General features: G+C 35.7%; 1 protein-coding gene across 1 annotated transcript in view; it reads right to left on the reverse strand.

Moving 5' to 3' along the window:
- LOC140159390 (ATP-citrate synthase-like) overlaps positions 1–14,281 on the reverse strand; it is a 60,724-nt gene that overhangs the window by 7,886 nt on the left and 38,557 nt on the right. The window contains exons 16-24 of the mRNA XM_072182847.1: positions 13,438–13,542; positions 12,830–13,026; positions 8,866–8,947; positions 7,836–8,074; positions 7,219–7,312; positions 3,230–3,384; positions 2,428–2,578; positions 1,685–1,828; positions 398–511 (exon numbers count right to left, since the gene is read on the reverse strand). Of these exons, the coding sequence (XP_072038948.1) occupies positions 398–511; positions 1,685–1,828; positions 2,428–2,578; positions 3,230–3,384; positions 7,219–7,312; positions 7,836–8,074; positions 8,866–8,947; positions 12,830–13,026; positions 13,438–13,542 (1,281 nt within the window). The remainder of the gene's footprint in view (positions 1–397; positions 512–1,684; positions 1,829–2,427; positions 2,579–3,229; positions 3,385–7,218; positions 7,313–7,835; positions 8,075–8,865; positions 8,948–12,829; positions 13,027–13,437; positions 13,543–14,281) is intronic.

Here is a 14,281-nt window from a genome sequence, read left to right on the forward strand (position 1 = left end):
CCTCCCAATTTTACTCATATCTTCTACATTCATCCATACATTTATTGACACATATGTCAACATAACCCAAACCTATTAAAAAAGGATGCATCATGCCATTTGGACTCACAAATGCACCAGCCACTTTCCAGTGACTTATGGAGCGCTATGTCACTTGGACTTGCAAATGCGCCAGCCACTTTCCAGCGATATTTCAGTCCTTTTTCAATTTTCTGATTTTTCAATACTTTCTTTCCATTATCGGCAACTTGAAAATGATCAATTTTCTTCAAAAAGTAATATCGGTGATATTGGATTTATTGATTTTTATTGATATATATCAACAGTATGATACTAGAAAAATGGCTAGAGAAAGCTGATATATGTTTGTTCCTATTTCCTATGTTGACCTACTTACCTTAGCAGTAGTTATCTTTTCTACCTGGAGGGCATAGTCTAATAGAGGTGTGGCAGGGAAATTCTCTTTGGCATATTGCATCAAAATTACCACTCTCATATCAGGATTATTAATCTGAAGGAAAGGAAACAACAAAGTGGTATTTACAAACAAATAATTTTACAAACAAATAAGGATTCCCGACTTTATTTACATACTATACACTATGGAGAAGTGCAAAATTGTTGGAACCAATCTGTCATTGAAACGATTTTGGCTGTGCCATATTCTACTGAATATGACGTCACATTCAGTGTTTCTATAATATGGTTAACCTATGCAATTTATTCCGTAAAGCTTATATCAAATTAAAATCGCAATCTTTGCAGCTCATTCCTTACTGACGCAGTGGTAAGAGATTCTCTTTGGAATGCAGCTGCCCAATGTCTAATTTTGTAAATTAATTAATTAGATTTAAAAAAAATTCTTTTTAAAGTAGTGAAACCGGAAGTCCGAGATAAAATGCAAGTCTGCATGATATTGGCATCATGGCATAGCCGATTGGTTCCTGTGATTAGGCATAGAACAACACTATTTGTGTATATCCGTATCAAAATGATGCACTTGTCAGCTCCTACATGTGTCTCATTTCACAAAAAAGCTAGGAAGGTCACTTCAAATCATCCCGAAGTCACATGGTTAAGGAATGCTCTCTGTATTCCCAAACCTTGTGACTTGGGGATTATTTGAAGTGACCTCCACTTGAGATGAGTCTGGTATTTGTTCATAGCTATCATGTAAAAAGAGACACATGTAGCAGCCAACAAGTGCATCGTTTTGATAGCGGTGTACACATTTGTGTATGTGAAGTCAGCTGCTGATGGGAAGATATGACATGCTGAGTAGCCAATGATACACGTTGATCAAAACAATGTGCCACGCCCTAGGACCTGGGCTATTCCTGTTGAAATCCACACACCCCTATGGAAGACATGACCTTAATCTTCCACACAGGGAACATTAATTTCAAATAGAGTCACCCATTCAGGCAATCCCATTTGAAATTCCCACTCCCTGTGTGGAAGATTAAGGTCATGTCTTCCATGGGGGTGGATTTCGATTGGAATAGCCTAATAAAGGGATAGGCAAATGAAGGGCAGACAGGTGGCTACCTAAGACACTACCATGTGCCATCTGCCTCGATCTTCCAAAAGAAAATTAGCGGGAAAAAAAGTTACAAATAAGTTAGAGTTGTCCAATATTCTTCCATCAGAATCAAACTTTCAAATAATTTCTTGGTGTACTTACCGATTTAACCCTATGTCCAATGCCCATGATGAGTCTGTGCTCTGCCCTCATCTTGTTGACAAAATCCATAGGAATTAGATTGGTGTCATAGGCTTCACTAAACTGCTTAGCTGCTGCATCAAGAGCGCCACCAAATCGGTCACCCTGGAAACCAAAGGTATATTGTATTTTAAAGGTAGGTGATCAGAATTTTGTATTGTGTTTTGTACCTCACATTGAGGTCTGTACCAAAATAATCCAGTTCCCAAGTTTTTAGGTAAATTGCACTAGCCATTTTGATATTAGAAGTAAAAATGTGTTTCACAATGGCCCACAATATCCAGTTGGATTCTACACAATACTATTTTGTTAACAAATTCCACAAATCAAATTTACACAACTACATGTATTTAGGAAATTTTGTTAGCAATTCCACATATTTTGCACTGAAAATTGTTGAATCTGGACTATCTTGAACTGTTGGATTCTGTTTGGAGTTCCAAAATCTTCCTGAGGGCCTTTGTTTTGATATGGAATAGTACACTTTTGTACAATTTTCAGACTAGCCTTTTAGATTCCTTCTGTTACTTTCCCTTCCCTAAACGTATGCATCATATTTAATCTCCATGATGTAACAGGCTCTTTGATGACACCCTCAAGTAATTTTCTAAGCATAAGTTTATCAAATATACAGCCATGTTTCTCGTTCGTAATAATATCTTAAGTTTGATAACAATAACATTATTTGTTGCATGCATACTTACAATGGTGAGCAAGCCCGAGCAGAGCGATGAGATTAAGTCTTTACCAGCCCTAGCAGTTACTATGGTGTTATGTGCTCCAGACACTGCAGGGCCATGATCAGCTGTCACCATCAGACACATCTCGATAAACTTGCTTGCATAATTGGGTAACCTGGTCAACAATAGACAAGAAATTCAATCAATTTTAGGAAAATTCTTGAAAAAAAAAAATCACTTTTTTTGTGAATAAAAAACTGAATTTGATTAATTCATGTCCAGTGAACTTCATTAACACATTTTAAGACATAGGAAATATTATAGGCGAGACAAATTACCAAAGAATTTGAGAAAATGAGCAGTAGATAAAACAGATATTTAGATGTTAAAGACAGAGGAGGACAGGAAAAGGGATCCTGTCCATGGATCAAACCCAGGACCTCTGGATTTCAAGACATGTGCTTTACCCATGAGAGCTTTATGATTGGGTACACTGGAGATTCAATATAACTTATAATAAATTCCATAATACATTGGAGCGTTGGGAAAAGGTTAAAGGGCATATTGGATCTCGACTATTGTCCGAAATAGGCAACAGAATTAAGTATTATTGATCTCCTAACTACATAGTATGGAGTCAGTGAGCATGTCAATGGATTAAAATACCTGTACAAATATACAGGTTCCTCCAAACAGTTGTGGAACATATAATAACCAACAGGACTTGCAAACTAAAGTTCCTGGGCTTGATTCCAAGGCGGGATCAATTTTCTTGATTTATACGAAAAAATTAACAAACCTTGTGAACAAGATTTGCTGCACCTACCTCCTTTGGAACCAGAGTAAAGCCAATACACCACCAATGCCTATTTCTTCTTTGAAGATCTCTGTGATTGGCATCCCAGCATATATCAATTCTTGACCTCTCTCATCACAGATACTGGTCATGAAAGATGCTGGCTTCCTGATCAGACCCAACTCCTGCAAATACAATGCACAAATCAAGTAATCCATCTTTCTTAATTCAGAACATATTATTTCCAATTGTTTGGCTGAAAATTAAATTTAACCAAAAATAATTATGTGCAATAAGTTAAAATAGTGGTTGCAACAAGTTAAAATAGTGGTTGCCAACTATTCCCATTGAAATCCATACACCAACTATTCCAATTGAAATCCATACACCTCCTATGGAAGACATGACCTTAATCGCCCACACAGGGGGTGTAGATTTCAAATGGTGTCACCCATTCAGGTAACCCCATTTGAAAATCACACTCCCTGTGTGGATAAAGGTCATATCTTGCACAGGGTGTGTAAGGATTTCAACTGGAATAGCCCAATGCTTATCTCTTAATCCTCTCCCTAATCCTAACCCTATAACTAAACCCTAATCTCACTGGGTCACACTAGTTATTCTGAAGTCTAAAACCTTTCTTGCAGGAAAAAAAAGAAGGTAAAACAGCAACCGACACTTGTTACTGGATTACAGAAATGTGTGAACAGTTGGCAAGAAAAGCATAGCTGATATAGGCCTGAGCCAACACAAATGCATCGAGTAGAATGTCCCAAAATGAGGGACATGGTTAAACAACCCCAATGCAAGCACTTAAAAGTGCTGTACTTGATCTTAAAAGTGCTGTACTTGATACTAAAGAAAGTAATTTCTGAAGTGCATGCTTGTGTCCAAGGTCAGACTTTAGTATCCAGTAGAGCACTTAAAGGAGGATTTCGTGATCCAAGCATCCTCTTATTATGACATTTTTCAGTAGATATCCATGAAAAAAGCTTATTCCCAAAATTTCAGTTGATTCCGATTTTGCGTTTGCGAGTTATGCATGATTATGTGTATTACACTGCTCAATGGGCCACTATTGTAATTTGGTTCTGGTATACCAGAACGAAATTCAAATTTGACGATATTTTTGCAAAACAAATTAATCTGCAAGAAATTTTTGGAACATAAACATTATGTAGCCAGAGGTTTCCAGTGGTATAAAAATCTCAATTTTTTGGAGAAAAGTGGGGGGATGAGGCTGTGGATCACGAAATGCCCTTTTACCGTAATTTCCGGAATATTGGCCGCACGGAGTATAAGCCGCAGGTCCGAAAAAATGCTAAAATAAGATTCAAACGGCGGCGTATAAGCCGCATCGCCATATAAGCCTCACCAAAGACGGCCTATTTTGACATACATACTCTTCTGTAATGCGCTATTTTCACGATTGTGGCGCTACAAAGCAAACTGAGGAGTGAGGTAATTATTTGTTTTAAGTAAACCAATATTATATTAAAACCAATTTCGTGCATCTATAAATGAAAGTCTACTTTTTTTATACACTTTATTTTGTTTAAATCCTTATGCGTCTGCATATAAATTAAGGCTTTAACATGTTGATGTCTTTAAAATTAACAGCATGCACTATTAAATCGGCCGTGTCGTGCACGATCACTGCTATCCAAATAATCCAATCGATCTTTTTTTATTATTATAATGTCGGTCATTCAATAATCGACACGGGAAGTAGTGACATTTTAAACATGTTTGATTCTTGCGTATCGATTCATTCTTGGGATAAGTGGATACAGTATACTTTTTAAGTCTTTTTAATATTAAACCAATTACATATTCTTTAGGCCTAACCATCACTAGCTATTAGTGTGTTGCCCTCCGCGCTTCAAACTTTAGCACGTGCTAAGTGCGTTGACCCCTCTCCCGCTACTGACGAAATGCAATATTATTGCCGTAAAAGAATTAATTAGGCCTACTATATGGTGTTAAAACGTAAATTCTCATTCTCTGTCGCTTTCTTTATTTAAAGTACATGTAACAACTTTAATAAGGAAAGTTTATTTAAATATTTATTAATTCTTCCTCCTATTGTGTGATGTGTGATTTATTGAAATAAAATCAATTTGGGGAAATTGGAAGTAAAAAAAGTAACAAAAACAAAATGGAAAAAAATATAGAATTTAAAAAAGGGAATAAATAGAGAATTATAAATATAGAATAAAATAGAGAATATTAGAATAATAATTTTAAAAAAATTACAAAAAAGTAAAAATAAAAATCTGACATAAAATTTATTTTACGTCAGAATAAGGAAAAAAGAGACCAAAAACATGTTATTAGGTTTTTTTGATGAATAGATGTATTAACCTTGACTTGAAAAGAACATTTCAATTGGGAAAAAAATTGATGAAGAACGGATTTTGAATCGGTCACATGCATTTTAAAACAATTCATCATTTACCGTGATTTCATTCACCATGCCATTTCATCATCTAAGATGGACAACTTGTTTTTTTATACTTATGTTGAAGTTTAAAAAAAAATTACAAAACCTTAATTCGTTCAAATTTTATAAAAATAAACTTCTTGACCATAAACTTGCTTTAAAAATAATTGTATATGAAACAAAACCCATATTCAGAGAATAAAATCAGAACCAACATGAATAATACACGTGGCCTGGTGAGGTCATCACCCCGGCCCCCAGGAACCATGCGGCAAATGCCCAGGTAAACATTTTTCTAAATTGGTGTAATTGATACTTTCCCACGGTCGATATGAATGAAGTTAATATGAATATTTAATGAGGACTACCCGGGAAGTACAAGGTCGCTCGTAAAGTTGTTTACCAAAAATGTCTACTTTCAACGTATAAGCATGGGCAGAACCGGGTTCAGCGGTTGTGTATGAATAATTACCGTAATGAGGAAAGTACCCGATGTGTGGTACCAGAAATTCAACTTTTCGTGGATATTTAATGGCCAATTCATTCTTGGAGTTATTTGAAAACAAAATGTGAATTGTTCTTGTTGTACAGTGATTTACTACAAAATACGGAGCATTTTACCAGTAATATGGAAAGTTATTTGCTAGTTGGCTGAGGGCTGAATGAGAGCCAACGCGCCAGTGCATGAGTGTGAGGTAGGGCTCCTACATAATTTGCTTTCAACGATCGATCAAACATGACAGATATGAAACTTTTATAATATTAATAAAAACGAACAACCATATTTTATTTTACTCAAACTTCACAATTGTACAAGAATCAAATTAAAAATGCAAGACAAATTTACAATAATTTTTTTTACACTTTCTATTAAATCGCTGCAGTTATGGTAATGATTGAATGATAATTCCATCAATGCGATCATGATTAAATTGGGACGGGAATGACGGCGGGCGTCCGTTGATAATTTCCGGGATAATACTCAAGTCATGTCAGTCAATCAATGAGACTGTCAATCAAAATCTCCATGAATGAACTGACATAAAAGAGGATTACGGTAAACGATGTTTTGATGACTTTGAACAATTTGTCGATTGGCTCACTCACCAGCGGTCGAGTCGGGATTTTTTTTTTTTTCTTGTGTGTTTTTCTGCTTCAAACGTTGCTGTATAAGCCGCACCGCCGTATAAGCCGCACTGACTTTCGGCGGCTCCAAAAATAACGTATAAGCCGCGGCTTATATTCCGGAAATTACGGTAATTGCATTGGAGTTATTCAAATCCTGTCCCTCATTTGAGGATATTCTACTCATTGCTTGCATTGGCTCAGGCCCATAATGTTTATTTTTACAGATTTCACTGCAAGTTTCTCTATTTTTCTGCATGTCACATGAATCCCACTCCATGGATGTTGTTTTCTGCACCAAAACATTTCATCGATTAACATCAGTTGACTTAAAAGTAAATATTCCACCTCTTGCCATTGATCAGTTCAGTTCATCGGGACAGTGGGTTGTGTATATATATATACCTTTACCTCACTGCATTTGCAAAGCTAAAAGGCTTTTCTTACGTACCCGTGCCCAGTTATAATCCATTGGTACTGTGGGTGGTGGGACCTCTGGTTTGATCTCTATGACGCCTTGTTCTACTAGCTGCTCATATACTTCACTGCAAAAACAACAAAGAAAGTGGATTAAACTAGCAACATGTGGGGGGAGAAAAAAATACTATGAAAACAATTTAAATTAAGCAGTATGGTCTTTAATAAATTTTACCTGAGGGTCAAAATTAGGAGAGGCAAACATTTTCTGGTAAAGAAGTTATAACACATCACATAACTGATCGCATAGTGCAGAAGCATTGAATATGTTTGGGCAGTCACCGGCACCTCTGGTGGCAGCCCGCATGATGACTGTACAAATTTGCAATACACAGCGTATTGATTTCAGCAGGCCCATATGGAGGGCGGTGGGGGTGCGGCCACACACACCCAAATTTGCAAAAGTATAAAAAAAACCAGTTTTTATACGCTTTTTTGGTCAAAAAAGGTCCTAACTTTGGGAAGAAAGTCTTTTCATAAAATTGCCCCCCCCTGGAAAAAAGATCTACTTTTTCAAAATCAGCACCCCCCCAAAAACACCAAAACAATCGTGCATACGGGCCTGGACTTCAGAGTTCTGCTATCACTTACTTAATCTTCTCTCCTAAGTCATCAAAGCTATTGGGTACATAAGCACCAGCTACTTTCAATGCTTGGTTCTTGGCTCTAGATGTCTCCCTCTCGGCATTTGCGCATGACCCGGCATGACCAAACTGCACTTCTGTAGCAAACATAGAAGCACAAGTGCCGATACACCAGGCTACGACAGGCTTGGTCAGACGGCCACTCTCGATTGCTGAAGCTACTTGGTATTCTTCTGCACCGCCAACCTGTTGGTGGTATAATATGTTAGAATAAAATTGTTAGGTTATAAAGATGTAATGTTACTTGCATCCAGAGAATAAAAGATGGGAAGTATTGTTTTTACTGTCTATTAAATATCATAGAGGACTGATATGTCTAATATTTTGAATATTGAATACTGATGCAATATTTACTCAGCTCATATTACAAGCCAATATATAAAATGGTATAGTTACCAACTTTCAGGGGTTGTAATTAAGCTTATTATCTAAATTCTCTTGCCAGCTTTTTCCAACCAAGTGTTTCTATTTCTAGTTACAGTGTTTCTAACATTCCCAAAAAAAAAAAAAAAATGGAAATAAATAATTTTATTCATTAAATGATTGGATAGTAATGTTTGCACAGCATTTATTGTGGGACATGAGAGCACATCAGACACATCAAATTGCATTCTGAATACGAGGAATGTCCTTCTGATATCAAATAATTTTGGTTTTTTGAAATTCTCGATATAATACAAATTTGATGGCAAATTATTAAAAATTGATAATTTTGACATTTAACAGTCCTCAAAGTAAACTTTATAAATCTGATGAAATGTACTTAAAGTGTATGTAGCTAGGAGGAAAAGCCGTCCATCATTGAAAATTTTGACCTTTCGAATTGAAGAGATACATTTTTTTCTTTAGGGAAAAATAAGGTTTTATTTGCTATTTTCACTGGTAGATTACAATGTTTAGAAGACCTTACATTGTGTTTTTAACCAATAGATGTATGATTGATAACTGAAGGTAATGGGTTGACAAAATATACTTACCTCTCCAAGCATGACCAGCATTTTGACATCAGGGTCGTCATGATAACGTTCTATATGTTCCATAAAAGATGTGCCAGGATACCTGAAAGTGAATAGTTAAAAACTGTGAATCACATGTTGAGAGATGTTATAACAATCAATGCACACACAGCCTGATGTGTCTACTTCCTATTCCAGAAAAGTACAATTTTAGATTGGAAAATATTATCCTGTTTTGCCAAATGAAACAGCTATATCACAATCCTTTAGTAAGTTCTAATTGGCATTAAAAGTCAAGTTTTAATAGTTTTGCAATTTTAGGAGAAATTGACCAAAAATGTGCAATTGTGCATAATTTTGTTACAATTGCAATCACAAAATTCAAAGACTTGGTCACAAGTCTAAGCATTCAAAATTTGGAGTATGAGTTTGCTCATAAATAATAATAACATTTTATGTTCATTTCGATAATTGGTTATAAAAGATATTAGAAAATGTGTTTTTCAAAAATTAGAATGGATAAACTGAAAACATTCTTAGTAAAAGTCTTTGGCCTGCTTGATTGTCACAGCATACAAAAAGATACCAATCAATCAAGCACTAAACCGTTTCTTGTCATTGTGTGGTACAGGCCTCCAGATACCAAAATGGAGTTATTTGATCATATTGAAAGAGTAATTCAAAGTTGTGAACTTGAAGGTAAAGAAATTGTAATGATTGGTGATATGAATTGCGATGTAATTGCCCCAATCCCAAGTTGTTACACCAACAGATTACGTAACGTCGAAACTAGCTATCATCTCCATCAAGTAATTACAGAGCCCACTCGTGTTACTGAAAATTCATCTACTTTAATTGATCACATCTATGTACCTGATGTAAACAAGGTTAATGATAGTGGAGTAATCCACACTGGTATTAGTGATCACTCATTGGTGTTTGTAAATATAGGGAAGAACACTAAGGTTAGTAACAATGGGCACAAGTATCAATCAAATCGTAACTATAAGCATCTAGATGTTACTGATTTTGTCACGGATTTGAATAATGTTGACTGGGCACCAGTAATACATTGTAATGATATTAATGTTGCTGTTGATAATTTCCAATCAATTTTTGCAAATGTTTGTAACCATCATGCACCTATTACAAAGAAACGTGTAAGAGACAAGAAAGCACCATGGCTCACCGATGATATCATTAAGCTAATGCGTGAGCGCGATTGTCTGAAAAAGAAAGCTATTAAGACTGGACTAAGTAAAGATTGGTCTGACTTCAGATCAATGAAAAATAGGGTTAACTATGAAATCAAGCATAGTAAAAATCATATGTTGCTAATAGTATTCAAACAAATAGTAACAACACTAAGCAAGTGTGGAATACAATTAGACAGATTATTCCTGGTAAAAGTAAGGGTACCAGTATTACTTGTATTAAAGGAGAAAATGGTAATGAAACAGAACCAAAAGATATTGCAAATATTATGAATACATTCTTTGCCAATATAGGTCCTGATCTTGCTGCTAAGATTCCAAACGCCTGTGCAGATGGGCAACTGGTCAATGAAAGGATGCCCCACTCACGTGAGAGTTTTATGTTCCAGCCTGTTAGTCATCAATATGTCCTCAGCAAGTTACGATCGTTGCGGAGGGAAAAGCTACAGGCACAGATGATCTTCCTTCTAAACTCATCAAAATGGCGGCTGCATCAATCGTTGAACCCATTGCCTATTTGATCAATTTATCTTTGGAAAGCGGGATTTTTCCTGATGCCTGGAAAAATGCCCGGATTTGTCCTATTTACAAAGGTGGTGACGCTACGGATCCAGGTAATTACAGACCCATCTCCATTTTGCCTGTAATTTCCAAGGTTATTGAGAGAGCGGTGTTTGATCAAATATACCCTTTCCTTAATACTAATGGTATGATTTATGATAAGCAGTCTGGTTTTAGACCCCAGCACTCCACTCTATCTGCCTTAATTAATATTACTGAGGACTGGTATGAAGCCATTGACAAAGGTAAATATGTTGGCCTTGTCATGATTGATTTAAAAAGGCTTTCGACACGGTTAATCATGGAATATTACTCCAGAAGTTGAAAGCTTTTAATGTTCACGAGACAAGCATAAATTGGTTTAATAGTTATCTGACTGGAAGAAGTCATAACACTGTAATTAATGGTAATATGTCTGAGCCAGCAAATAGTGTTTGTGGCATACCTCAAGGTTCCATTTTGGGACCAATGTTGTTCATTATGTATATCAATGATCTACCTCTTTGTACTTCACATGTTAATGTTAGTATGTACGCTGACGACACTGCATTGTATGCTGTTAGTAACAATATTGATGACTTAGTTGACATTATTAATAAAGACTTAGTAAATGTCAGTGATTGGCTTGCATGTAATAAATTAAGTTTGAATGTGTCGAAAACAGAATTCATGTTAATGGGGTCAAGACAACGCCTTGCTGTAGTCAAAGACCACGACATCAATGTCAACATAAATGGTGTTAAACTTCGTCAGGTACACAACTGTAAACATCTTGGTGTCATTGTAGATGATAGTATGACCTGGCATGATCAGGTAAACAACATCAGGAAGAAAGTTCTTTCAGGTCTATACATGCTCAGAAAATGTAAGAATGTATTACCATCAGAAACAATGTCTCTCATTTTTAAAAGTGTTATTGCACCTCACATAGACTACTGTGATGTAATATGGTCTACTTGTAATGTTAATGATATGGATATTGTTCAAAAACTCCAGAACAGAGCTGCCAAAATTATCACTGGCGCTAAATGGTCTGATTCCAGTTCAAACGTACTGTCAGTTCTAGGTTGGGATTGTATTAAGCAAAGGTGTGATTATCATGATGTTATTACAATGTTCAAAATTATGAATAACGACACGGCACCCTATCTAAGTGATCGTTTTAATCTGAGAAATAATGAGAGATATAACCTTCGTGGCTATCGGGCGCTAAGCATTCCTAAACCTAACACAAATTTTAAGAAGAGAAGTCTAAGTTACCGGGTGCTGTGTCTTGAATGCGCTAGATGACCATCTAAAAGCTGCCCGTAATGTTAAACATTTTAAATACTGCTTTAACCATGTTGATAGTATTATATGAATGTTTTTTATTTATGTGTCATAGAAATTCAATCTTGACTTCTTGCTCCTGTACAATATGATGTTCCTTAAATGTGTATTAATTTAGTGCAATTTGTAAAATCGCCTTAATTCTGAATTTGATGTAGACTTTTGTCAATGTGGTTTAATTTTCCTATATTGCTGGTGCTCTCTTTTAATTAATATTTTTGTACATTATAATATAGCTTATAACCTATTTTATATTTTAAAAACTGTGTCATTGTGTTATGGATGCATGCTTGTGGATTTAGGATGAAGGTGCGCTATGGGAGTAAGATGTGGGTGCAAGGGGTGTGTGGTTATGTGGGTGTGTGGTATTTATGGGTGTGCTGGAGTTGGGGTGTACTTGGGGTGTGTATAGGCGTTTGTAGCGAGTGTGAACTTGGTGAATGTGTAAGTGGTATTCAGATATATATGTTGCAATATAAGGTCTACAACTTTTATTTTATTCTGGTGATTATATTTATCTTCTTGCCTATTTTCTTAGATTTTGATGTCATACTGAAATGAGTTTTACTGGGTTTAAAATTTTTTTTAAATATTATATGTTCTTATGCTTTCATAATTTTGTAATATACTGACTATTGTTTTAATAATGTTTTAATAATTGCGTACTAATTTATAATTCTGTTACTTTAATGTGTATATGCCACGGACATGTGGAAGAACAATGACTTTTATATTGAACATGTTTTACCGTGAATAAATAAAGATATTATTATTATTATTATTATAATCAATCAATCATCTTTATTTCATTCAAAATACAACAATACAATAAAAACGCATGATTTTGGCCCTTATTCCCAAAAATTAATAGCTATGCCTACCTATCACCACCTATTGCAACACCCTCAAACACACCATCAGCATTCCTAGAGATGATATTATTGAGTTCATTGGACATGCCACCAGATCTAGATACATATGCCACAGATCCTGGACGGTAGAGTTTGGAGGAGAGGATATTATCCAGCATACCACCTGTATTGCCAATCTTGAAGCAACCTGGTTTGATACCACCAACCTATGGAAAGAAATTATGAAGGACATCAATGTTTGATTGAAGTTTAAACTAGAGTCTGAGTTTTCCTATCTATCTGCTTCAGTCTTCAACCAATGCTGATGGTCTGTGACATCTATTGTATGATAAATCTTTGGTGTATGAGTGCTCACAGACTACAAACAATGTGACCTGCTCCCTCAAAATAAGCGTAAAGTCACAAATTGGTAGTTTAGAGACCCTCCTGGCTGCCGAGTTGATGTTCTTTGTTTGATGCATGTACAAGCTAGTAGTATGTCCTTTGTGAATGCCCTATTGTGCATGTTGTACCCATTCCACATTCACAAAGATATACTTTGGCATGTACAGGTGCGCATCAAACAAGAAACATCAATTCATTTCAAATGTAATAGTCCAGTGAATCAATATACTTACTGTTGCTGGGCCGATGATTGTTACTCCTTTCTCTTTAGCTGCTTTGATGAGAACACGAGTCTTGTTTTCTGGAATACCTTCTGCTATGATTGCGATAGTGCGGATCTGTAGTAAACAAAATCAGTATGTTGAAGAGATGGATTTTTTTTTTAAACACCAAAGGTTGATTACTGCATGTAAGGGCAAGAATAGTGAAATCACAAGGAGAATCTTATTGATCCACTGAATAGTATTGAATTCCTCCTAATCATGCTAATACTTTGGAGTTAACCACTCATTTTAACTAAAAATAAACCACTCATTTTAACACATATTACATTAGTGTACGGCACAAATGTATGCATGGCTCGATAAAACTGTGCGGAATTGGAAGCTTAGTACTTGTGCATATTCAGCATCAAAGTGGTTACGTAATTTTCTTGGTTAACGGATTACACTATTAATTGGTATGCCTTTGAGTGCCATATACTTTGTGTGGTGATTGTTTCGATCATGGTATATAACTCAAGCGCGAGATCCTGTTGACATAGCAACATTATGTAACTTTGATACTGAATAACTAAATGCATGTAGCCTCTACGAAGGCACTTCTGTTAAATTTTTGCGCAGATTTTCCTGGTTCACTGAGTATCTACATGATTGTGAAATCTGATGCATATCTGCCTGCATGGTGTGGAATAGCAGGATACTGGTAATAAGGTTGCATGACTGAGTTGATTATAGTCAAATATACTCGGTTATGACTTGGTGATAGTTGACAACTATTCATTGCATCCTCAAAAAGCATATTAGGGGACATAAAATGCAGCTAAATTTACACTACCAGATGTTTTACATCTATGCA

Source organism: Amphiura filiformis, chromosome 8, assembly GCF_039555335.1.
Source record: "Amphiura filiformis chromosome 8, Afil_fr2py, whole genome shotgun sequence".
Taxonomy (NCBI): domain Eukaryota; kingdom Metazoa; phylum Echinodermata; class Ophiuroidea; order Amphilepidida; family Amphiuridae; genus Amphiura; species Amphiura filiformis.